The sequence below is a fragment of the Nannospalax galili genome, unplaced genomic scaffold (genome assembly GCF_000622305.1).
Source record: "Nannospalax galili isolate Female #2095 unplaced genomic scaffold, S.galili_v1.0 scaffold1263, whole genome shotgun sequence".
Classification (NCBI taxonomy): domain Eukaryota; kingdom Metazoa; phylum Chordata; class Mammalia; order Rodentia; family Spalacidae; genus Nannospalax; species Nannospalax galili.
Window position 1 is genome coordinate 162,595 of NW_008349124.1, and position 26,222 is coordinate 188,816.

Sequence of the window (26,222 nt, forward strand, 5' to 3'; positions counted from 1 at the left end):
AAAAATAAATAATAATAAAATACTTTTTAAAAATAATGACACACACACATAGCCAGGCATGGTGTCAACATGCCTTTAGTCACTGCACTCGGAAGGCAGAGACAGGCAGATCTATGTGAGTTCAAAGCCAGCCTGGTCTACCTAGTGAGTTCCAGGCCAGCTGGAGCAACGGAGGAACCCATTTGAAAAAAAACAAAAAAAAAAAAAAAAAAAGTAAATACCACACTAAGAAACTAAGAATGCCTTTGATGTTTGATGGCTCTTGAAAGTGGCTGCAGGGAGGGACAGGGTATTGGGTCCCAGCCTGGGACATCTGACACTGGGAAGACACTGATGGAGGGAGGCCTTGGCAGGCCAAGAGCCCAGCATCCTAGGTTCTGACAGGCTCCCACTGCCTCTCAGGTCATCTGTGGAACGTTTCTTGACCAGCGTTACTGGTCTAGGGCCAGGTTCCAGCTGCCTTGCACTGGGTTGTCCTGACCTAGTCTTAGCAAGAACATAGCCAAAGTTCACAAACAGGGATTGTGGTAGGGAAGAATCATGGCCATCCTGCCCTTTGCTGTTTCTTGTGTTTGTCTTACTTGAGGACGGTATGTGTAGTGGCTTGTGGAGAAGTACTGGGACTCCATGAGTTCCTCAGGAGCTTCTATACCTAGGCAGGTTGAGGAACCTGGCATTGAATATGAATCATTTGGGCCTTGAGGATGCCCACATCACAACTCAACCATTTCCTAGTTTTTGAGAGTGCAGCTTTCCCAGGGCCTCCACATTGAGGATGATCTCTGGGGCCAGATTGCCTAGTTGTGGTCCAGGTTGGACAACTGTGGACAAATTCCTTACCACTCAGACCTCACTGTCCTCATCTATAAAAGGAGACTCCTACCTGAGCTCTATGACTATTATAAGAGGATTAGATAGAGCTGTGGTTACATAGCTGACACCATGGGTTCTGTGTCCTGTGGTGACACTGTTTAAAGGGCTCTTCTGCTTGAAAAGAGTTCAAGCTAGTACTGGAGGCAGGAAAACACCAGGTTAAGGTCATTTGCTATCCTTGAGGCCTTATTCCCCATCCCTTCTAAACTTTCTACACCGACCACCTGGCCTTCCTCTGAGTTACCTCACCTCCTTGTTTATTTGTTCAGGTCTCTTTGCTTGATATTAACTTTGTACTTGCTTTAAAGAAATTTCTCCCTTTCCCTTCTAACTTAGGCACTAAGAGCCAGGCCTGACTTACTGGGTAAATGTCCTATGCTGGGGTGGGGGCGCACACTGGAAGGCTTTGGTGGGAGCTGCCAGCTATCCGCCTCAGCACTTGTTCTAGGCAGTGAGACCCTGGCCCTGAGAGTCTGCCTGGTGCAGCACTATGACCCAGGTTAGAGGAAAAAACAGGATTCAGCTGTCCTGTAGTTATGGGCCTGCCTCATGGGCCGCTTGCCCTTCCCAGGCCTCCCAGATAGCCTACTACACTTTCCAAGGGCTCCCTGGCTACTGCCCAGAACTTGCCACACAGCTGGCCATCCCTGGGGCTTCCTACTAGGGCTGAGCCCCCTCCTCCTTCTCAGGGTGGAGTCCATGTCCCTGTCTGATAGAGGGAATCCTGGAAATATTACTTCACGCCTGCTGGAGAATGAGAAGGCCAAAGACTGCCTGATACCTATGGGGTAAGCGTCCACATGAAGTTGTATGTGTCTGTGTCTATTCAGTGCTGTCTTTCTTCAGCCAGGTGCCAAGGAACTTCCTCCTTTGATGCTGGCAGTACCTAGCCTTCCTTGTTCATCCTCCTTTCTTTGAGTGTCAATGTGCTCTGCAGGAACTGGGCATGGGATTGATGCTGCTCTTGACTTCTGTTTCCAGAGATCTCCCCTCAAGTTCTGAGCCCCAAGTTTCCAAACATAACCTGTCTTATATTACCCTATCTGAGGTGCCATGTTCCAGGGAGGATAGGAGAGCCTGGGAACTGTAAGAGAAGCCGGAGCCATATAGCACCCCTAGCATCCCCTGTGCCCCTCTCCTATGGGTTGAAGCAACTGGCACAAGGGACGATTTCTTCTGTGGGTCTCATATTCAGGCTGTTCTATCCTTTAAGAGGGTGCCTTTGGAATATGAACCTTTGAGGATCTGTCCAGCTTGGGTGTTCAACATCTGTGGTGAGACAGGAGAACCACCCCTGTCCTTGGGGCATGGACTGGATGCCCTGCCTCTAACTTGAATACCCAGAGGTGCAAGTACAGCCTTACAGTGCAGCCCAGACCACCAGACTCATCTTTGCCGTTTGTGTCCTAGGATAACTTCGGAGAATGTGGCTGAGCGGTTTGGCATTTCGAGGCAGAAGCAGGATGCCTTCGCACTGACCTCCCAGCAGAAGTGAGTGCAACTTGGATGAGATGTTGATAGGGCTTGAGAGTGAGTCACAAGGCCACCCTAATGGTCTGAAGTAGAGCTCCCAAGCACACAGCTAGGCAGACAGGGCTTGACAAACCTCAGGTCTGAAGTATGGGGCTAGTTGTGTTAGAGCCCTGCCTTGCCAACCTGTGGAGCAGACATGGATCTTGGGAGGTGACCTGAGGCAAAGCTGGGCTGCTGTGAAAGAAGCCCAGAGCCTTAGACCTCTTGGCAGCTGCAGGCTAGGTTGGCCAATTGAGTTCTACAATGAAGACAGCAAAGAAAGGGATGCAGAATCTCCTTGGGTAGGATTCTTAGCTTCTTAATGTCCTTCAGCATATATGCAAGGAAAGCTTTGCATTCCTTGCCCTTCGATTTTGCACACTATTGCAAAGGTCATCCTAATAATCCTTGTGCTTCAACACTGAGTGGGAAAATGTATCCAGTAGATTATTACACATCACGTTAAATTTGCACAAACTAGGGATCAGGTAAAATACGTATGTTGGTACCTTGGTTACTTTTCTGTTGCTGTGATAAAATAACCTGATAAAAGCAACTTAAGGGAAAAGGGGCTTATTCTGGCTCACGGTTTGAGAGTATAGTTCATCCTGGTGGGGCAGTCAAGGTGGCAAGAGCTGGTCATACACCTGCAGTCAGGAAGCAGAGAATGATGAATAAATACTTGTTCTCTGCTCATTTTCCTCTCTATACAGTCCAAGATTCCTGCCTAAGGAATGGTGTTACCCACAGTGGGTAGGTTTTCCCACATCACTAGGCTAATCAAGATAATCCCTCCACATATGCCTAGAGACCCATCTCCCAGGTTATTCTGTATTGTTATCAAGTTAACAATTGAGATTAATCTTCACTGTTGGAGTCAAAAGGAAAGCTAACAGAGCCCAGCACAAATATTCATGGTAGGGCCTCTAGTGTTGACACAAGCCCTTGATCCCAGCACTCAGGAGGCAGAGATAGGTGGATCTCTGAATTCAAGGCTAGCCTGGTCTACATAAACAAGATCTAGGCCAGCCAAAGCTACATAGTGAGACCCTGACTTTAAAAACATAATAATGAAGCCAGGTGTGGTGGTACACGCCTTTAGTCCCAGCACTCAGGAGGCAGAGGCAGGCAGATCTCTGTGAGGTCAAGACCAGCCTGGTCTACATAGTAAATTCCATGCCATCTGGGGCTACATGGAAACCCTGTCTCAAAAAGATCAAAATAATAATAATTATTATTAATAATAATACTATTGTTTAAAAATTGGGACTGGAGAGATGGCTCAGTGGTTACGAGCACTGGCTACTCTTGCAGAGGACCTGGGTTCAGTTCCTACACCCACATGGTAGCTAACAACCAGCTGTAACTCCAGTTCCAGGGAATCCAGTGCCCTCTTCTGGCTTCCACAGGCATTGCATGTCATGAGTATATACAAGCAGATAATACACTCATACACATAATAATAAAAATAATAAAATAACAAATGCTTTTTTTTGGTCTTTTTAAGACAGGGTCTCCCTGTAGCCCCAGCTATGTAGACCAGGCTGGCCTTGAACTCAGAGATCTGCTTGCCTCTGCCTCCTGGGTGTTGGGATTAAAGGTGTACACCACCACGCCTGGCTAAATAAAATTTTTTTTAAAAGAGTGAAAATACTTGCCACACAAGCCTAATAACCCCAGTTCAATCACCAGACCCATGTGAAAAGCCTGATGTGGTGGTGGGTACCTGTAATCCCAGTCCTAGCACTCCTGCAGTGAGACAGGAAGCAAAGACAGGGGAATCAGGAAACTCACAGGCTGGTCTGTGGAGTACTCAGTTTAGCAACAGAAAAGATAACACCTTCCCAAACAAGGTGGAAGGAGAGAACTGACTCCAGAAAAGTTGACCTCTGACCTTCATGTGTGTGAAATGGTGTGCACACACATATTAAAATGGAAACAAAGGACTGTGCCACCATCTCCAAACTTCCTCCTCCCCTTTGAGGTGGGAATTGGACATAATCTAGAGATGTAGAGCAGATGGTGAAGAAATCCTGGATGGCCTGGGGATGGCCACAGTCATCCCCTCCCTACCCAAAGGTAGCTGGGGGTCTTGAGGAATTCCTACCAATCAATCAGACTCCCCAGGTACCAGGTATGCCCCCAAATTAAAAAGCCTGAGGTTCATGTGTTCCTGAGCTGGCAAAGGCTGGGGACAGGCAAGAAGGGGAACCAAACATGCCTGAGTCTCGCTGTCCATGTTGCCGGCAGGGCAGCAAGAGCCCAGAGCAGGGGCTGCTTTCGGGAAGAGATTGTGCCTGTGACCACCACTGTCCTTGATGATGAGGGCAACAAGAGGACCATCACTGTGTCCCAGGATGAGGGCATCCGACCCAGCACCACCATGGAGGGCCTGGCCAAGCTGAAGCCTGCCTTCAAGGATGGTGGCTCTACCACGGCTGGTGAGTACGGGCCAGGTTGGGCTGAGCCAGGTGGGTGGTTCTATTCTGACCAGGCCCTTTGGCAAGGCAATAGTAGGAATGCAAGTTCTATTCAGTTCAGCCTGATGCCTCCTCACCCTACTCATCCTCCCCTAGGAAACTCTAGCCAGGTGAGTGATGGGGCAGCTGCTGTCCTGCTGGCCCGGAGGTCCAAGGCCAAAGAGTTGGGGCTCCCCATCCTTGGGGTCCTGAGGTCCTTTGCAGTGGTTGGAGTCCCTCCTGACATCATGGGCATCGGACCTGCCTATGCTATCCCTGAAGCTTTGCAGAAAGCAGGTAAGATAGCTCCTTCTCACCCTACACCTGGACCCTGCATACCCTGGAGCTGGGACTGTGTGCTGGGTTTGACCTTGTGGATACTGTGGAGTGAATGTGGGGCAGCTAGCACCCCACATCCAAGTTCTGCCAAACCTACAGCTGGTACCCACTCACCCGACAGAAACAGTAGACCGCTAGAGCTGTGCTTGAGTGGGGTCTAGGGGAAACCTGGAGTACTGCCCAATGGCCATCAGCTCTGGTCTGTACCTTGCTTGCAGGGTTGACTGTGAGTGACATAGACATTTTTGAGATCAACGAGGCCTTTGCAAGTCAGGTGAGCCTAGGTGGTGTGGTGGGAGTGAGTGGGGCCAACAGTGTAGGGTGGGCAGAGGCTCCATCTGCTGCTCTGGCTCCGTCTAGGCCCTCTACTGTGTGGAGAAGCTGGGAATTCCACCAGAGAAAGTCAACCCTCTGGGGGGTGCGATAGCCCTGGGCCACCCCCTGGGCTGCACTGGGGCGCGACAGGTTGTCACGCTGCTTAATGAGCTGAAACGCCGGGGGAAGAGGTAAGGCCGCTTCTTGTGGGGTGCCATGGGGTGTCATGAGGGAGTGTATGAGCTCCTGTGCTTGAGGGCTGAGGTTTGGGGAGGTGAGCACTCACAGGCAACTCTGAACAGAGGTTAGAGGGGTAACATTTGTCTTTCTGAAGGCTTGCTTAAAAGGTAGCATAGCCTTTGGAGTGTGTCTGCCTCCTTCACCCATGTCTGTGGGCAGTCTGTGGCTGAGTTCCCACAGATCTGCTCTGCTGGTCTTGCATCTCTGTCCATGAGCCCTTGTTCTCATGCTCAGCCTGGTATGGGCAAGGGTTGGGGTCTAACTGCCCAGACAACACAGGTTCCTTTCTCCAGGGCATATGGAGTGGTGTCCATGTGCATCGGGACCGGCATGGGAGCCGCTGCTGTCTTCGAATACCCTGGGAACTGAGGCCCTGGCTGCAGGTGCTACCCAGAATGTCCTGTGGCAGCCAGAGAGGGACACTGCAGAAGCCATCCATATGGAACACAGCACTGGAGGGGTGAGCACTGGGTGGACGAATCACAGCACTTTAGAGAATGTGATCACTGGTGACACAGTACAGGAACAGGTGGGACTACCCCATCAAGCTAGACTGAAATGTGCATGGACCACTCAGGCCACAAGGCCATTGTGTACTTCTGAAGCACGATGACCCCATGGTTAGTGCAATGGATGTAGTAAATGTGTGTTATCTCATTGTGGTGGCTGTCATTTCCTCCAGGGGCCAGCTTTTGCCTTGCTGGGCTTTGTGTGCCTTCTGCAGTGATTAAGAGCCATGGTTTTCTCACCAGAATAGCCCATGTATGAGCTCTAGAGACTGTCATGCTGAGCCCTGACAGACACCATTGCCCCAGACCACACTCGCCGATCCTAGATGCTGCTCGGCCTTGTAGTCCATGTTCCTGCTCAGCACCCCTGCACCTCAGCCCTGGGCCATATTGACTTGCTGGGACTGAGACTGAGTGCTGGGGAGCCTCAGAGCTTGTTGAGGTGCCACTATCTCTTGTCATAAGAGCCTCAGCTCCATACCTGCAGGGTGCAGGCCTTCTCACCCAGCATGCCTTCCACCAGAAGCATGGATTCATACAGCCGGTAGTCCCTGGGGAGGCGGGTAGGTGAGGTTAGGCAGTGCCCCCCCCCCCGTGCCCAGTGAAGAACACTTGCAAGGGAATGGAGGTTGGGGGGGTGCATTGGTGGGATGGCCTGGGTAGACCCCAAAAGCCCTAACCTCCTCTGCCAACTCCTCCAGCCCTGCACTGAAGGGATAGACACACATGGGCACAGGGTGCTTCATATTGTGACCCCCTCCAAGACTTCATTTCCCCCAGACCAGCCCTGTCTCTCAAGTGTCATCTCTGGTCCTGCCAGCAACACAGGGCAGGGCAACCAGGGACTGGAGGACTGGCAGGAGCCACCAGTGCTGAGGAGCCAGTCTGCACGGACAGGACCTCAGCAGCCCTTCCTAGGGGTCTTGCCCAGTTCCACCAAGGAGCAGTGGACAGGTGGGAGGGCACGACATACCCATCAACACAGTCCAGTAACTTCAGCAGCTACTGAGGTTCATCAGGTAGACCATCCTGGTGCGCTGCTCATTCACGAAGCAGGTCCCTAAGTCCACCCAGCTGGTGGAGAACTGCAGCTCTGTCACAGCCATGACAGCCCTTAGGGGCACCTCCTGGGGGCCCAAGCCTGTGACTCAGTGAGAGATGAAGCATCCTTGCCCACTGGGGTGGAGTTTTGAGCTGGGGTTCCTGGCATACAAGGAACCCTGCCTTCCCCAAGTACTGATATGTCTGAGCAGAGCTGGGCCAGCAGCACAGTAGGTAGTAGCAGGGGACTGCCACTGCCACCGCCACCAAGGTCAGAGGGCAGGTGGGATTCTGCATGACAACAGGTTAAGGGCACCCTCTGCCCCTCTGCCAGCCTTGCTCCCATGGAGCTCTGTGCTCCCACGTTGGTAGGTCTGTCAGCTATCCACTGCCTTTGCCTTCTGCCTTCTCCCTGCTGCGAAGCTGTCATGTGACTTTTCCTAAGGAGCCCTGAACAAATAGCTACTCACTCCAGATAGGGCCCCAACAGCAGATCAAATAAATGATTCCACTCGGTGAACCAGAGATTTTAGTCGGGGTTGTTTACAGGAGCTCACTTGTGGCTCCAGGCAGCTGCTCTGACCCTCTCAGTTCCACTCTGATTTGTGACCTTCTGGTTGGTGGACCTCACCCTGGAGCCCCACAGGAGCCAGCAGCATCCCTCACAGCTGCCTTGGGTATTCACTGTCCCCACCAATCAGACCATACCCTGAATCTGTCCTTGTGGTTTCCTTTCTCTTCAGGGAGCTCCTGGAGTTCCCATCCTCCAGCCCCTCACACTTAGGGTAGGGCAGCCTGGGAAGAGGCCAGCCAGGTGCCTTCTTTCTCCCTGGTGTGTGGGTCAGCCCCAGACTTGTCTGTGGGGTCTGGTTGGTGTACCCCAGGAGTAAACCCTGAGTAAACACCATTTATCTCTCCACTTTCACTCTGCTGAGTGTCCACTTTGGGCAGCATCTGGTTGGCCAGAAGCTTCTGGTAGGACAGCAGCTCCAGGGACAGTGAGAAGGACATGTCCAGTCCACCTAAGTAGATATGAACATAGCATCACCCCCTCCTGGGCCTGCCCCTCCTGAAGCTCTCACTCTGTCTTCTGCTGCCCTCCTGGGGTCCTTGCAGGTCCAGTCAGGTCCTGCTCAGCCCCTGGTTCAGGGAATCTGGAGACTGAGCCAGCTGCAGCAGCACACAGCTCAGCAACCCCCTATCCTGGTGCATTCAGTCCCCAAACCTTGGACACGCCTGCTTTGTGCACAGCACCTTGTCGGGACTGAAGACAGGCCTTCCCTGCCCTCAGGAGTTGGAGGCCAAAAGGACCAAGAATTAGGAAACAACTTTTCTCATTTAGCATGGCCTGGCCTGAGGTTGTGCACCTGGGCTGAGGAAAGTCTGCGTCTTTATCTTGAGAACATGAGGAGCCTGCTAAGCCTGAAGCAGAGGACAGGCAAGCCAGCGTTTCTTTCCACAGGACCTCTGGCTGCTGTGGGGAATTGGGCTGAAGACGCATGAGTGGGCCGAGGACTGCATACAGGAAGTTGAGACAGGAATCCATGCCCAAAGACTGCTCCTCAGTGGCTCACCGGAATCAACTTTTTTTTTTTTTTTGTCTTTTAGAAGCAGGGTCTCCCTGTAGTCCCAGCTGTCCTGGGACTCACCATGTAGACCAGGCTGGCCTTGAACTCAGAGATCCACCTGCCTCTGCCTCCCAAGTACTGGGACTACAGGTGTGTGCCACCACGCCCGGCTCGTAATCAACTTTTTAAGAAAAAGTACAAATTTCTGAACTTGAGGGTCAACAGACACTGTAAGACCCTTTATTAAGATCCTAGAAAAGTCTTGGGGCTGGAGAGATGGCTCAGCGGTTAAGAACAGTGGCTGTTCTTGCAAAAGACACGGGTTTGACTCCCAGCACCCACATGGCAGCTAACAACTGTCTGTAACTCCAGTTCCAGGGGATCCAATGGTCTCTTCTGTCCGCAGGCATTGCACAACATGGGTGCACTTACCTACATGCAGGCAATACACGCATACACATAAAAAAAAAAATCCTAGAAGTCTGACATGTCTGCTAGACCCTTACAATTACAATTAACTATATACATTATTGTTCTTATTGTTTCAAGTGATGATAGATAGATAGATGATAGATAGATAGATAGATAGATAGATAGATAGATAGATAGATAGATAGATAGATGATAGATGGGTAGATAGATATCTGCTAGGCATGGTGGTACACACCTGTAATGCTAGCACTTAGGAGGTCATGTACAGATATAGATATAAAGATACAGATCTGGAGTTACAGGTTATTTGTGAGCTGCCTGACATGGGTGCTGACAGCTGAACTCAGGTTTTCTGCCAGAGCAGTACACAGTCTTAACCGCTGAGCCATCTCTCAGGCCCAGATATATATGATTTAAGTTTCTTTAGTGTTTATTGGTCCTGTACAATTCAGTAACAGCCAAATGTGACTGCCACAGTCCAGCGGTGGGGAATCCTAAAACCTAAGTGGGAAGGGTAGGGGATGAAGGAAAAAAGACACAGATAATAGAAACAGCTGGGATCAGGAGGACCTGCAGGCTGATGACCAAACAGGAACTTTATTGCAGGATAACAATGCTTTTATACCTTGCCTCAAAGCAGGAAAATTCTTACTATAGAAATATAGCACAAAACCACAAGTTCCTTTGAACCACGTCGTTTCAATCATCAGTTTCATTAATCACATGTACTTGTGTTAGCAGTAGCCAAGCAGAACTTATAAGACAAAGGCATGTACCTGGGAACAATTGCATTTATCATATGTAATTGTATCAGCAGCACCCAAGCAGAACTACTAAGAGAAACACATGCACCTGGAGACTGAGTATCACAGACTGACCTGTACAGGTTTAGCCCTGGGTCAGCTAGGACAGGCCTTGCCAATATCCTGTTAGCTGCTCTCTGGGAGCCAAACTGCCTGTACCTTGACCCTGGGTCAGTCAGGATAGGCCTTGCCACTATCCCCTTAGGTGCTTGGCCGGGGCGGGGAGAGGGTGCATGGAGGCAGCCTGCACCTGGCAGCCCTGAATATTCAGCTCCCAATATGTGACTACTGAAGACTTGGAATGTGGACAATATGATACAGGATTTGCATCTTAAAATTTATTTAAATTAAATTGAATTTAAGCTAAGTGTGGTGACTCATGCCAATAAATCTAACATTCAGGAGGCTGAGGCAGGAGAAATGCTATGAGTTGGCTAGCCTGGGCTACAAAGTGAATTCTAGACCACCCTGGGCTACAGCAATGTCTTCTTCAAAAACTCTTTTTTTTGGGTATTTTAAAAATATTTTATTACTTTTTATTTTATGTGAATGAGTGTATTGCCTGCATGTATGTAAGTACACCTGTGTCGTGGAATGCCGTGGAGGTCAGAAGAGGGCATCAGATTCCCCTGGAACTGGAATTAAGGACAGCCATGTGGGTGCTAGGAATCGAACCCAGGTCCTCTGCAAGAGCAGTCGGTGTTCTTAACCATTGAGCCATCTCTCCATTTCCTTTATTTTGGCCTTTTTGAGACAGGGTCTTCCTGTAGCCCCAGCTGGACTCGAATTCATTATGTGGACCAGGCAAGCCTTGACCTCACAGAGATCCACCTGCCTATGCCTCCTGAGTGCTGGGAACAAAGGTGTGTGCCACCATGCCTGGCAAAAAAACTATTTCTAAATAAGGTCACATTCTGGGAATTAGAACTTTTGAACATCTTTTTGGAGAACACAGTTGTATCTACTATATGGGATTAATTACCTCTTTCATGACAATATTTCAAGGACATGCATTTATCTCTGAGTATATCCTAAAGGTTCTGATAAGGATGTTTTAATTTTTCTGCTTTCTAAGCAGTTTGACATTTTTAAAATTTATTCTTTAACACAAAAGCACATTTTTCTAATTCTACCATTCCTTCTGATTTTAATAGTTGGCATTCCTTGTAGGGGGGAGAGTATCACATGTAGTCCACAGTAGCCTTGAACTCATTATAAAACTGAGGCTGAGTTTGAACTCCTGATCCTCCTGCTTTTTCCTCTCAAGTACTGGGATTACAGGTCTATGCCACAATACCTGGTTTAAACCACTAATTTGGGGGGAAGGGTCTTTTTGAGACAGGGCCTTGCTGTAGCATTCATTTGGCCTTTATGGAGATGGTCTCTATCAGAGAGATCCACCTGCCTCTGCCTACAGAGTGCTGGGACTAAAGGCATGTACCACCATGCATGGCTCTAAACCCTAGTTATTAAAGAGAATTATTTAAGCTAGGCATGGTGGTACTTGCCGTAATCCCAACACTTTCAAGGTAAGGTGGAAGTAGGAGAATTAGGGGTTTAATGAAGGCCATTCTTACCTACATATTGAGTTTGAGGCCAGCCTAGGCTATAAGGAATTCTGTCTCACAAAGAGAATGATTTGGGCTGGAGGATGTCTCTTGCAGAGTACCCAGATTCAGGTGGCTAACAATCTTGTTGTAACTTCAGTCCAGGGGATTTAATGCTCTCTTCTGGCCTCTGTAGACATTGCACACAGATGGTACACTTGTATACATATATAGGCAAACTACTCATACACATAGCATAATAATAACTAAAATCTAAAATATAAGAATGGTTTAAAAGTTCTAATCAATCAGACTGTAGTCCCAACACTTAGAAGGCTGAGGCAGGAGGGTCACTGTGACTTTGAGGTCTATATAATTCTAGGCCCATGGCCTCCAAGACCTTGTCAAAAAAAAAAAAGTTTTAAGCAACTTGGGATTGGGATATTGGGATTTCCCAAACTGCTGTTATTTTGTTTTCTTTTTCTTTATTATTTTAGTCCACAAATTAAAACTGAACCATATATAGAAAATTTAAATGTGAAAGTCATCCCCTAACCACTAGGTTCTAAATCTCTCTCATACAGATAACTTGTTAATGATAATTCAGGGTATGTCTTCCTGGACCTTTCTTTCACATAAGTGAAAGTACTGACTTATTATCTGCCTCAAATACTCAGAGAGTTTGGAAAAAAGGCAGACCCTAGGGGATGGATGTAGTAAAATTAGACAAATGGAACCAATTCTTAACATTTAATTTCCTAAACCAAATTTGCTTTCTAAAGCAAGCTCAAACACATAAACAGCAGGCATGTTCCCATTTGGTGGGAAATAAGTACTTTCCCCTTCAGAACTCTGTTTACTTAAACATCAAAGTCCATCAAGCTTTTCTCTAGCTGTAAACACAGAATCAGCTTTTTAAAACTCTTAACCTCAGCTTCATGAGTTACTTATTTAACAGGAGGCAGATCCAACCCCACAGCCAATCTTGATAAGAAATCTATGTGATACTTGCCCTGGTAGGGACTATCATTCAAAATACTCACTTTTACTCATAACACCTTCCCACTGATGTAACGAAGAATTTTATTTCCTCTGAGTCATAATAGACAAAAGAGATATTTAATTTCTACTGTATACCAAGATGTCTTATATATACAGATAATGTTGTACAATTTCAGATTCATGTAGTAAATAAGGGAATCTGAGTTAGAACTGGTTTTGTCTAGTTTGTGCCTTAATTTCTATTTGCTTGTTTTGGGATGTTTTTTGCAATACTAGGGGTTGACTCTATGGCCTTGTATGTGCCAGGCAAGTGCTCTAACACTGAGCTACATCCCCAGCCCTCTTTTTACTTTAAAAAAGTTTTAAGACAAACATGGTGGTGCATGCCTTTAGTCCCAGCACTTGGAAGGCAGAGGCAGGCGGATCTCTGTGAGTTCAAGGCCAGCCTGGTCTACATAGTGAGTTCCAGGACAGCTGGGGCTACAGGGAGACCCTGTCTCAAAAAAAACGGAAAAAAAAAAAAAACCACAAAAATATTTTCCGGCCGGGTGTGATAGCACACACCTTTGATCCCAGCACTCAAGAAGCAGAGGCAGGAGGATCTTTGTGAGTTCAAGGCCAGCCTGGTCTACATAGCAAGTGCCAGGCCAGCTGGCTGTATAGGGAGATCCTGTCTCAAAAAGAACCCCCCCTGAAAAAAGACTAAAAATAATTAAAATAGCTTCAATAAATGTCTGACTGACTCTGCTTCATATTGACTAGTCCTAAAATTCTTTTAAGTCATGAATTTGCCTTGATTTTAGGTCCCTACAGATTAGGAGAACTCCTTAAGCTACTGTGTGTGTCAGAGGGAGCTGTGCTGTCTTCCTGTTCCCCTTGGCAATGTGAGAGTTTCCCCTTTCTTCACAAACAACACACAGAGAAGGTGGCTGTCTACAAGCCTGGGAAAGAGCCCTCATACCTTACACACTACAGCCTTAGACGTCTCAGCCTGGAGAACTGTGAGAAATAGGTGTTTGCTGTTCAGGCCATGGCCTTTTTCTATAGCTGACTAAGGCACAGAGAAGGGTCTCTGAGGGCTCCACTGAGTCTATTTCTGATGAAGTTTCAGTGACCTGCCTCTCTACTCTTAAACCTGACAGTTTCCAGGTAGCATGCAACCCTGCCAAAAGCCCCACCTTCTAGGAAGGTTCTTCTAGTGACTTCTATCATATGCCTGTCATGATCCCTTTCTGTGTTTGACCTGCTCTTCACCGTCACAGTTCTCTCTGGGGAGTCTCCACCTGTTCTACTCTGAGCTCTTTTTAATGTTTAACCCTCTCACATTGGAAGACGACAGCTCCCATATCACTGTTTTCAGCCCAGACCCGTTTCTTGATCTGGAAGCCATATATCCAGTGACCTGTCCTGCCCAACATCTCCACTCAGACACTCCAGAGGCACCTCAAACCCACCATGTTCTGGCTAAATACCATCTCACCCTTCTCTCCCAGCTTGAGTCTTTTCCTTGACTCCAACTAAGAGAAAGAAACTCCTCTCCATGTGTGTGATATCGGCCTTGGCAGTCTACATTGGCCCCATTCTTTACCCCACCTTGTACCCTCACCCTTGCTGTGGTCTCATCCCACTACTTGACTTTTGGCTAGCCATAAGACTTTAACCAGTGGCACGGAGGCCAAGTATGTAGTATGCCAGTTCCGGGTTGAGCCTTAGAAGTCTCATGCTGGATTCTCAGAGGTGTGTGCGGGTGGCATGCTGTATTGGTTTCAAGAGGAAAACAAGAAGCACATAGAATCGAGTCACCCCAACATGAGCTTAGACATGCTAACCCCTGGTTAATCAGCTGATCTATGAGTGACAATGAGAGATAATTTCAAACTAGGTGTGGTGGCACACACCTGAAACTACAGCATTTGGGAAGGAGAGGCAGGAGAATTAGGAGTTCAAGGTCAGTCTCAGCTACACATTGAGTTCAAGAACAGCTTGGGATACAGGAGCCTTTGTCTCAAAACAAAACAGATAATGTCAGGCCAGATGTGATGGTGCAGGCTGTAATCCCAGCTACTTCAGAGGCAGTGGCAGGAGGATTGCAAGTTCAAGGCCAAGCTGGGCTACATAGTGAGTTCTAGGCCAAACTGTACAACCTAGTGAGACACTCTCTCAAACATTTTTGTTTTAAAAAGATTATTTCAGCCAAGCATAGTGCCATTTATCTATAGTCCCAGCTACTAAGGACGCTGGGGGTACAGGGATTTTTTGAGTCCTGGGGCGGGGAGAGAAAGAGAGAGAGAGAGAGAGGGAGGGAGGGAGGGAGGGAGAGAGGAAGGAAGGAAGGAAGGGAGTACATGAAGTTGTCAGAATTTTTTTTTTTGAGATTATTTGAGATAGTCATATAGCCCAGGCTGGCCTTGAACTTGTGATTCTCCTATCTCACCCTCCCAAGTGTTGGATTACAGGTGTGTGCTACTACCCCAGGTTTAACTTAAAAGATTTAAAAATATATTTATTATTTTTATTTTATGTGTATGAGTGTATTGCCTGCATGTAGGTAAGTGGACCCGTGTCATGCAATGCCCATTGCAGAGAGGCCATTGGATCCCCTGGAACTGGAGCTACAGACAATTGTTAGCTGCCATGTGGGTTCTGGGACTTGAACCTGGTCTTCTGCAAGAACAACCAGTGTTCTTAACCTCTGAGCCATCTCTCCAGCCCAAAAGATTTTTTTTTTAATTATTAGGAGTTGACCCTAGTGCACAGGTCAGGCAAGTGTTCTACTACTGAGCTACATCTTCAGCTACTTTTAAATTTTATTTTGAGGCAGGGTTTCACTAAATTGCCCAAGCTGACCTTGAACTAGAGATCCTCCTGTCTCTGCCTCCCAAGTGCTGGGATTACAGGCATATGCCACCATGACCAGGTAAAAGTTTTTTAAAAATGGAACTAGTGGGGTTGGGGATTTAGCTCAGTGGTAGAGCACTTGCCTAACAAGCGCAAGGCCCTGGGTTCGGTCCTCAGCTCTGAAAAAAAAAAAGGACAAAATAACAAAAAAGACCAAAAAAAAAAAAAAAAAAAATGGAACTAGTAAACTGGGCATGTACCTTTAATCCCAGCACTTGAGAGGCAGAGCCTGGTCTACATAGTGTGTTTCAGGCCAGCTGGAGCTACAGGGAGACCCTATCTCAAACAAAAACAAAAACGAACAAAAAATGGAACTAGTACAAGTGGAATACAAGACCCAAATGAACACAAGATAAAATGGAGTTAGACTTCCCAGTATCACTGTGAGGACTAAATGTACCCAGCAGGCCACACATCTGTTCTTGACTGGTCCAAATATCTGGCTATTGTCATCATGAATAGTGACTGCAGGGTCCCATGTTCACACTAAGCAGTGCAAGCCTTAAACGACAGGTATTTAGGGTTAAAGGTATGTGCCACCACACCTGCCTATAAATTGCATTCATGGGTTGGAGAATTGGCTCAGTGGTTAAGAACACTGGACTGGCCAAAGAACACTGGACCCGGATTCTATTCCCAGCACCCACATGGGGGGTTAACTGTCTGTAACTCCAATTCCAGGGGAATCCGACGCCCCCTTCTGACTTCCTCAGGCATTGCATGACATGAGTGCACATACATACATGCAGGCAATACACTCATAAATAATAATAATAATGATAATAATAAAATTGCATTTATTTGCCAGGTCTTGGGGGGGGCATACCTTTGATCTCAGCACTCAGAAGGCAGAGGGAGGTGGATCTCTATGAGATTGAGGCCAGCCTGGTCTACACAGCAAGTTCTGGGCTACCTGGGGCTACAAGGAGACCCTTTCTCAAAAAGCAAAACAAAACAAATCCACAAAAACTGAGTTTTCATTTATTTATTTATTTATTTATTGCATGTGTATGTGTGGTGGTCCATGTGCCACGGTGCACATGTGGTGGATGGAGGACAACTTGTGGGAATTGGTTCTGTCCTTCCACCATGTCTGTACCACTGATGGAACTCAGGTCCCTGGACTTGGTGGCAAGCGCCTCTACCTACTGAGTCATCTCACAGGCTCATGAACTTTGATTTTTTTTTTTTTTTTTTTTGGTCTTTTTGAGACAGGGTCTCCCTGCAGCCCTAGCTGTCCTGGAACTCACTATGTAGACCAGGCTGGCCTTGAACTCACGGAGATCCACCTGTCTCTGCCTCCCAAGTGCTGGGATCAAAGGCATGTGTCACCACGCCCGGCTTATGAACTCTGATTTTTAAATCCAGAAGTGACATGTGACACACATGAGGACTAACTCGTATTGCTAAGTCTGTACAGTCCCGGTCAGACCCCAAGTCTTCCAACCTCAGGAGACATTTCCTTAGAACCTCTGAGTCACCACCATGGGTGGACAGCAGCTCCAGTATCCAAGAGACAATTCTAGAGGATTCCCAGGCTCAAGGCCACCAGAGGAACCGGCCAGAACAAGTTAGCTGAGACTAAGTTCAAACCTGTAGTGTCCTCAGGGGAAGCCAAGTCATTTTAGGGCAGGTCTGTGCACCATCAGGGACAATGAACCTGGAGGGAAGTGGGCTGTGTTGGAGGGTGGGAACCATCTATGGCCCCGGGCAGACTCAGTCCCTTCTCGCTTCCTCCCGCAGGCGGCGCCAGAGTGTAAACTCTGACTCGTGACTCCGGTCCAGAGTTCGGCCGGGCGGGGCGAGGGGCGGGCCCCGGTGTCTCGGAGCTTCGGAGCGCGGAGACTCTCCAGGCTGGACAGGACTGAGGGCCGGATGCGCAGCGGAGCCATGGAGGAGAGCGCGGTTCGCCGCTGCTGCCTGGGCTGGGACTTCAGCACGCAGCAGGTACGCTCCCGGGTCGCAGATCCCTAGGGCTGGAGCTGCGGGGCCGCCTCCTCGGTCACGTGGGGAGCGCACTGGCACACCCGGGGCACCCTGGGCGCGCGGATCCTGCGTGGACCCGAGTGCGCGCCCGGTTCTCCAGCTTCCCGCTGCCGCGCCCGAATCCCGGTGCACGCGGTTGGAATCTGGCGATGCTCTGCCAGCCAAATGCGTCCTTCCGGAAACGGCGGGCGGCTCCCGGCGGGATTCAGAGAACACGTAGCGGGCGGGTAAGCGACCGGAGGGGCCAGTGTGCCGTCCCCTGGGATGGCAGGGACCCAGAGACACTGAGCTCAGCAAAGACCGCATAGCAGACAGGCAGAGGTGCGCGCTTGCATAGTAACCTGGAACCGGATTGCAGGTGGGAACCATTAATTGATTAATTTGTTTTATTTATTTATTTATTTATTATTTATTTATTTATTTTCGAGGTAGAGTCTCATTATATAACCTTAGCTGTCCTGGAACTAACAATGTAGACCAGGCTGGCCTTCGCTCACAGGGATCCGCCTGCCTCTAACCATCCCGAGTGCTGGGAATAAAAGCGCAGGACACCACGCCTGGCCATTTTTATTTTTTTAAAACGATAGACTTTGCCCCTCTTTCTTGGTTGACACTAGCGTGCCAGGGTCTGCAGTCCAGGACTGCTGGTCAGAGGTTGGTGGTGTTCCCAAGGCTCCAGCCGGTAAGTGTGCTGAATCAAAATCTTACCTCAAAGTGGGTATGGGATTCCCAGGGGGCTTTTCTGCTTACATGCACTTACTTGGAATAAACATATTGGCAATGAAACCCTCTCCTCAAATGGGTCGAGAGTCAGAACTCACCAGTCCCTTTGGGAGCATCCTGAGAGACTCAGAAAGTCACCTTGTCCTGCTAGACCGTTTATCCATTGTCCAGGAAAAGTCGGGTTGTGGTCTTAAATTAAGCTCAGTTTCCCCATCTGCCTTGAGTTTGGAATGGCATCATTGGGATATCTTGTCTGTCTTGACCTTAATGCCTGGCTCTGAGAACAACCCATGAGCCTTGCCTGACTTCTCAGACCCTACAGACATGCTTCTTGCCAGGTCAGGGACCCAGTTCACCTGTGAACCTTCCCAATGTGTGACTGTGGGATCAGCTGTTAGGGAAAACAGATTCTTATAGACAGTGGGGGTTTCTACTTGTCTTCTTTCTTTTTCTGAATCTTTGGGCATGTGCCCAGATGGGGCCTCTGTTGCTATGGTTACAGGGTATACCCTACCCTTCAAGGTGGTCTTTAGGCTAAACCTTGCCTGTTGATGTGAGGAGTGGCTTGGGCCACAGTAGAAGCTGAGACAACCCTGTATACACCATTTTCATGAATGCCTTCCAGGTGAAAGTTGTTGCTGTTGATTCGGAGCTGAATGTCTACTATGAAGACAGTGTGCATTTTGACAGAGACCTTCCTGAATTTGGGTATGTACCTGGTGTGCATGTGTAGCTTGGTGGTTTGAGATCCTCCCCAACCTTTTACATTGATCAACAGCACTGTTCTCACTTGACCAAACTGCAGTAGAGCTCTGAGCATCTTTTTTTTTTTTTTCTGTATATGGAATGCTTTCTCTCCATTCTTTCCCAATTCTATTCATTCATTCACTTATACATTTGAGATCTGCTTTGTGCCAGGCACTGTGCGGGTGCTAGAATCTGATAGTTGTCTGTTTATAATAAAACAGTACCACAGACAGTATATTATAAAGAAAAGAGTTGATGTTGGCTCATGCTTCTAGCCAGAGTTTAGGGGTCATATCTGCTGTCAGCTTTCTTAATTTTGGAGTACTTTTGGCATAGGGCATCACATGGCAAAGGGAAGGAATTCACGTGTACACAGGTATATGCATGTATTATATGTGTGTATCTTTTTTGCCCCCTCCCCCCGCCCCTTTCTTTGAGACAGGGTCTCATGTAGCCTGGGGTGGCCTCACCCTCACTCCGTAGCTGAAGATAACCTTGAACTCCTAATCCTCCTGCTTCTACCTCCCAAGTGTGGGGATTATAGGCACCTGCCACCACACTTTGTAGGCTAGGCTGGCCTCCAACTCAATCTTCCTTCCTTAGCCTCCTGAATTTAGGAATTATAGGAATATGCCACCACCCTTGGCTTCTCAGTTTACTTATTCATTTTTCTTTCTGTGCCGTGGATCCAAGAAGACCTTGTGTTTACTAAACACTTACCATACCCTGGAGCTATCCCATCAGCCTCTCTTATTTATTTTTGGTCTTTTTTGAGACAGGGTCTCCCTATAGCCCCAGCTGGCCTGGAACTTGCTATGTAGACCAGGCTGGCCTTGAACTTACAGAGATCCACCTGCCTCTGCTAGGACGAAAGGTGTGTGCCACCACCCCCAACTAGTTCCTGTCTCTGCCCAGAACTAGCCCCTGTCTCTCTTATAAAGCTACCTGTTCAGCTGGGTGTGATGACATGCACCTGTTATTTTAGCAATGCACAAGACTATGAGTTCAACACCATCCTGGGCTACAAAATAAGACTCTAGCTAAAAAAAAAAAAAAAAGCCAGCACTTTCAACCACAGGGCTCAGCAAGCCCCTCTCTTCTGGGTGCCTCTCTTCTGAGAAGGTGCCTTCTAAGCATCACTCTCCCAGGACCACTTTGGATGATTCTGTGCCTTCTCTTTGTATCTTTCTCTGGTCAGTCTACAGTCTCTTCTTGAAGCTAGGGGGTATTATCCTTCAGCTGGAGTCCTCCGGCCTCTACCACCACAAGGCAGCTTTGCAGTGCTCTGCCTGCCCTGGGGCTCCATCCCACATCCCTGTTCTCCCTGCAGAACTCAGGGCGGTGTCCATGTACACAAGGACAGGCTGACGGTCACCTCTCCGGTCCTGATGTGGGTCCAGGTAAGCACAGGGATCCCTTCCCTCTTCTGTCTCCAACTTGTATCATTGGCAGACTTCATAATTTGCTAGGAAACCCCAAGGTAGCAGCTTACCAGGGCATCTGTTGAGACCATGTTTAACCCTTAGGGTTAAAGTGAGTCAGAGTGGTTCCTGGGGCAGGCTAGCCCTAGCTGGTGACCGTACTCAGCAGAGTGGGCTCATTAGGGCTTCCTAAGATTGGTAAGTCCTTCCAGTGTCATTTTTATTTAATTTTTAATTTTTATTTTTTAAGGCTGGGTCTCATGTAGCCCATGAAAATAAAAAAATTTTATTTTTTGAGACTGGTCTCAAACTCACTGTGTAGCCAAAGATGACCATGAACTTCTTTTTATTTTTTTATTTTTTGGTCTTTTTGAGATGGTCTCCCTGTAGCCCCAGCTGACCTGGAACTCACTGTGTAGACTAGGCAAGCCTTAAACTCACAGAGATCCACCTACCTCTGCCTCCTGAGTGCTGGCACCAAAAGTGTGCGCCACCACACCTGGCCAATGGATAGCTTTTATAGAAGATTCAATTAAGTGAAAGAAAAGAACCATCAAACCCATTTGAGTTAGATGGCTCAGTGGGTAAAAGTGCTTGCTGCCAAGCCTGATAACCTGCGTTCGATCCCTGAACCCACATCGCCTGCCTCTGCCTCCCAAGTGTTGGGATTAAAGGCATGCACCACCATGCCGGCTGACCTTGAACTTCTTATCCTCCTGTCTTTACCTCCTAAATACTGGTTTTATAGGTGTGCCCTACCATGCCCAATTTTTGCAGTGCTCAGAATCAAACCCAGAGCTTCCTCCTGTGTGCTAGGCAAGCATTCTAATAACTCAGCCAAGTCCCCAGCCAGAGAGTCAGGCTTTCCCAGACACTGTAGTTAGCCCAGACACAGCCCTTGGGTCTTAGTGGTCATCCTCATGGTGTAGACACTCAGAGTGGTGACTTATAGTTATCAGTCAGACTGAGATCAACCCCAAGCCAGGCCTGCTTGCTTAGGACCACCCACCCTCATCTGCTTGTGGCTAGATCTGGTGACTCATGATGTCATAGCACAAGACCAAGGATCTGTTCAGCTATATAGGCAGGTACGACAAGTCTGGGCCTGCCTTGTGTGCTATTGGGTACCAAAGACCCTGAAACTGGAGGCCAGCCAAAGGCTGCACTTAGTGTGTCTGCCAAAATCCTTTCCTTTCTTATTACTCTGTTTAACCATTTCTTGTAAGTATGTTTGCATGTATGTATGTATTATTATTAATATTAATATTTTTTCAAGTTTTTTTCTTGTTTTTTTTTTTTTTTTTGAGACGGTCTCCCTATAGCCCCAGCTGGCCTGGAACTCACTACATAGTCCAGGCTGGCCTTGAACTCTCAGAGGTCTGCCTGCCTCTGCCTCCCGAGTGCTGGGGCTAAAGTTGTGTGCCACTATGCCCAGCTATTACAATTTTTTTGAGACAAAATCACGCTCTATAGCTCTGCTGGCTTGGAACTCACTACGTAGGCTAGGCTGGCCTCGAACTCACAGAGATCTGCCATCCTTTGTCTCTGGAGTACTGGGATTAAAGACCTGTGCTACCAGCCTGCCCCATTTCCTGTATTTAAACCATTTCTGGGGTCAGGCGTGATATGGACCAGCTTGGTCTACATAAGGGAGTTCCAGGTCAACCAGGGCTACACATTGGGACCCTGACTCAAACAAAACAAAACAAAAGACAACAAAATATTTGTTTAAAAAATATGAGTGTGTAAGTGAATTTGTATGGTGCAATGCCTGAGGAGGTCAGAAGAGGACATGGGATCTCCTGGAACTGGAGTTACGACGGTTAGCTGCCGTGTGAGCACTGAGAATTGAACCCGGGTCCTCTGCACGAGCAGTTGGTGCTCCTGCTGAGCCATCTCTCCAGCCCAATAAAATTTTTTTTTTTTTTGGTCTTTTTGAGACAGGGTCTCCCTGTAGCCCCAGCTGTCCTGGAACTTACTATGTAGACCAGGCTGGCCTTGAACTCACAGAGATCCGCCTGCCTCTGCCTCCCGAGGGCTGGGATTAAAGGCGTGCGCCACCACACCCGGCAATAAAATATTTTTAAAATGAATCCTGACCATGGCTCATGCATTGGAGGATTAGGGTAAAGGATGGATTCCAACCAGATAGATTGAAATGTACTTCAGATAACTGAGCCAGACTGTGGTAGTGGGAGGTCAGAGGCAAGGGCCACTGTCAAGGGTCTCAGAGATTAAGTTAAGGACTAGGGTCAGGTGTGTGGGAGGAGCCAGGGCGATTACTGTTCTACAGCAGCTTCTGGGACTGAACATCTTCCTACCTTTGCTAGTCCCTGGGTTCCTATCTGATGTTTAACAAGGAGCACTGTCAGGGCCAGGCAGAATGCTCTACCATGGAGTAGGGATGTTGGGGTCTAGGCAAAAGGTGGAGTGACAGCTCTGTTCTCGGAGGAGATACTGCTGAGGTAAGTTTCAAATCCTTGCTGTGAATTATTTTAATATCTATTTTAATTACTTAGTTTTTAATTTTTATTTTATGTGTATGAGTGTTTTGCCTACATGTATGTGAGTGCACTCATGTCATGCAATGTCTTCAGAGGTCAGAAGAGGGTGTTGGGCCCCCTGAAACATACCCTGGAACTGGAGTTATGGACAGTTGTTAGTTACCATGTGGGTGCTGGGAACTGAACCTGGGTCCTCTGAAAGAGGAGCCAGGTTGCCCTCAAACTCCCTATGATAGCTGAGGATGACCTTGAACTTCTGATCCTCCTACCTTCATCTCCCAAGTGCTAAGATTATAGGTAATCCCACCATGCATGGCTTTATGTGGTGTTGCGGTTGGAACCCAGGGCTTTATGTATGCTAGGCAAGTAGTCTACCAATTAAGCTACATCCCCATTCTGCAAAAGTATCTTAAGGGACAGTGTCACATTCTGCTGGGCACTGCCATCCTTTCCACGTATTGCTAGAAAGAAGATTCCAGCCAGATTGTGGGTGTTAAATGGGGACTTGGCGCAAAGAGCCGCGTCTGCACTCACCCTTCAACGTCCTGCATGCAGGGACTCTGGGCCTGGAGCCCTCCTCCAATGGCAACATCTGCCTGGCTTTTCCCTTCTCTATTGCACTCAGGTCAGACCATCCGTATGGTGAGTTGGAAATGCAAGAGAAAACAAAATTTGAGTAGCATTGTTTTGATTCTTCTTGAGTGCTTGGACGTCACTAAGTAGAGATGCTAGACCCGAGGATTAGTGCTTTATGGTTTCATTTATTTAAAATGTATTCAGCCAGAGTGAGGTGTGGTAATGTACACCCCTAATTCCAGCACTTGGGAGGTAGAGGCTGAAGGTTCAAAAGTTCAAGGTCATTCTTATCTATGTAGTGAGTTGAGAGCCAGCCTGATATATATGAGATGTGACACCCTTTTTCAAAAACAAAAACAGAAATGGGCTGGAGAGATGGCTCAGTGGTTAAGAGTGCTTGCTGCTTTTCCAGAGGACCCAAGTTCTTTTCCAAGCACCCAGCTGGGTGGTTCACCTATAATTCCTATAACTCCAGCTATGTAACTCCAGCCTATAACTGCAGCCCAGTGAATATGATGACCTCTGATGGCCTCCACAATCTCTGGCATACATGTAGCATATATTCACATAGATACATAGACATATACATAAAAACAAATCTTGTTTGTTGATTTTTTTCTTATTTATTTTATGTGTATGAGTGTATTGCCTGCATGTGTGTAAGTGCACCTGTGCCGTGCAATGCCTGTGGAGTTCAGAAGAAGGCATTGGATTCCCTGTAACTGGAGTTATGGGTGGTTGTCAGCTACTTTGTGGGTGTTGGGAATCGAATCCAGGTCCTCTGAAAGAGCAATCAGTACTCTTAACTGCTAAGCCATCTCTTCAGCCTAAAACAAATCTTTTTTTCTTTTTTGGTCTTTTGAGACAGGGTCTCCGTGTAGTCCCAGATGTCTTGGAATTCACTATGTAGACCAGGCTGGCCTTGAACTCTCAGATATCTGCCTGCCTCTCTCCCAAGCTCAGGGATTAAAGGTGTGCATCACCCTTTTCTAATCCTCACAGATCCGGTGTTGAAGACATTCCTCTGCCCAGAGCCTCTTGATACTTGATATTTCCATGTTGAGACTTGTGGCTTACAGGATTCAGTGGTTCAGTTTAGTCACAGGGGATTCTGTTCTTCTTCACAGGCTCTGGACCTGATCTTGGAGAAGATGAAGGCTTCGGGCTTTGACTTCTCTCAAGTCCTAGCCTTATCTGGGGCAGGCCAGGTTTGTCAACAGCAGTCCCTTTGAAGGCATCTGTCTTGGCAGGGGGTGGGTGCTGAGCCAATGGCTCCTCTTTCACACACATTTTGTTGGTAGTAACAATGCCTCCAGCTCTTTCACCTTGGAGACTGTACAACTAGCCTCCTTGCAAAAGGTTCTGAGATGTTTCTGTGATTAAGCATTATATATAAAAGAACACTTAGCAGGACCTGGTAGCACAGGCCTGTAATCCCAGCTATAGGGGTGCTGAGACAAAAGGATTGCAAGTTCAAGGTCTGCCTGGGCTACAGAGTAAGTTTGAGGCCAGCCTGGACAACTTAGAGAGACTCTGTCTCAAAGTAAAAAGAGTGCTAGGAATATAGTTTAGTGGTAGAGTACTTTCTTTTTTAATATTTATTATTTTTATTTTATGTGTATGAGTGTATTGCCTGTATGTGTATAAATGCACCCATGTCACGCAATACATGCAGACATCAGAAAAGGGTGTTGGATCCCTGGAACTGGAGTTACTGACAGTTGTTAGCTGCCATATGGGTTCTGGGATCCAAACCTGGGTCCTCTGCAAGAGTAGCAAGTGGTCCTAACCACTGAGCCATCTCTCTAGCCCTAGAGTACTGTTCTTTTGGTCTTTTTTGAGACAAGGTCTCCCTGTAGCCCCAGCTGGCCTGGAACTCACTATGTAAACCAGGCTGGCCTTGAACTCACAGAGATCCTCCTGCTTCTGCCTCCCAAGTACCGGGATTAAAGGTATGTACCACCATGCCTGGCTTTAGAGTACTTTTATAATATGTATTAAGCCCTAAGTTCATTCCCTATTACTCTAAAATTAGATGAATAGATAGTAAAATAGGATAGTTGGTTGGAGAACTATGTAGCAGTCCCCTAAAGGTTTAGAGGGAACATTGGATGTGAACTTATTATGGCTACTTAGGAACACCAAAATTGCTATTCTCCTGAAGGAAAAGCCACAAGAATTATACTAACAATGATAATAATTTCATTTATTTTATCTTAAATTATGTGGTATGTATGTGGGAGGGCTATGCATGTGAGTAGAGTGCAAGAGGAGGACAGAAGAGGGCGCTGGAGCTCCTGGAGCTGGAGTTACAGGCAGTAACTCCAGTTGGGAACCAAACCTGGGTCCTCCACAGGAGCAGCAAGTGCTCTTAGCCTTTGAGACATCGCTTCAGCCCTGAAAGTAGTTTTAGTAGAAAGTAGTAGTAGCAGTAATGCCATCAAAGAGCACTGAGCCCTGAGTGTGTACTGGGTACCCTATGGAGGACCTCCAGTTATGTAACACAGCCCTGATGGTGATTCCAAGCTGCTGCTGGAGGTGTTAACCAGAGCAAGAGCCCTGGGCATGGCCAGCTCTGCTCTTAGAAGCATGATCTGAGCATGTCATCCAGCCTCCTGGGGCCTCCATATCCTTATGAGAATAAGACCATGTGACTATTAAATACACAGGATGGTGCCTAGAACATAGTAAACTTTGCTTTAGCTACTGTTCTTTTTTTTTTTAAGC

At 47.7% G+C, this 26,222-nt stretch overlaps 2 protein-coding genes across 9 annotated transcripts in view; both read left to right on the forward strand.

Annotated features, from left to right (window-relative positions):
* The window catches only part of LOC103744661 (3-ketoacyl-CoA thiolase B, peroxisomal), an 11,159-nt gene extending 4,763 nt beyond the window's left edge, over positions 1–6,396 (forward strand). Inside the window, exons 6-12 of the mRNA XM_029570094.1 lie at positions 1,563–1,661; positions 2,284–2,364; positions 4,636–4,826; positions 4,962–5,141; positions 5,402–5,457; positions 5,544–5,689; positions 6,032–6,396. Of these exons, the coding sequence (XP_029425954.1) occupies positions 1,563–1,661; positions 2,284–2,364; positions 4,636–4,826; positions 4,962–5,141; positions 5,402–5,457; positions 5,544–5,689; positions 6,032–6,107 (829 nt within the window). The 3' untranslated portion in view covers positions 6,108–6,396. The remainder of the gene's footprint in view (positions 1–1,562; positions 1,662–2,283; positions 2,365–4,635; positions 4,827–4,961; positions 5,142–5,401; positions 5,458–5,543; positions 5,690–6,031) is intronic.
* A 10,934-nt stretch (positions 6,397–17,330) lies between these two features.
* Positions 17,331–26,222, forward strand: part of Xylb (xylulokinase) — a 57,472-nt gene continuing 48,580 nt past the window's right edge. For 4 of the 8 annotated variants that reach the window (XM_029570095.1, XM_029570096.1, XM_029570097.1 and 1 more), the window contains exons 1-4: positions 17,331–17,485; positions 18,873–18,955; positions 20,325–20,394; positions 24,623–24,703. In XM_029570095.1, the coding sequence (XP_029425955.1) occupies positions 17,414–17,485; positions 18,873–18,955; positions 20,325–20,394; positions 24,623–24,703 (306 nt within the window). In that variant the 5' untranslated portion in view covers positions 17,331–17,413. Of the gene's footprint in view, positions 17,486–17,573; positions 17,883–18,872; positions 18,956–20,324; positions 20,395–24,622; positions 24,704–26,222 lie in introns of those variants that run through there. The other 4 variants (XM_029570099.1, XM_017801467.2, XM_029570101.1 and 1 more) reach the window with 4 other exon arrangements.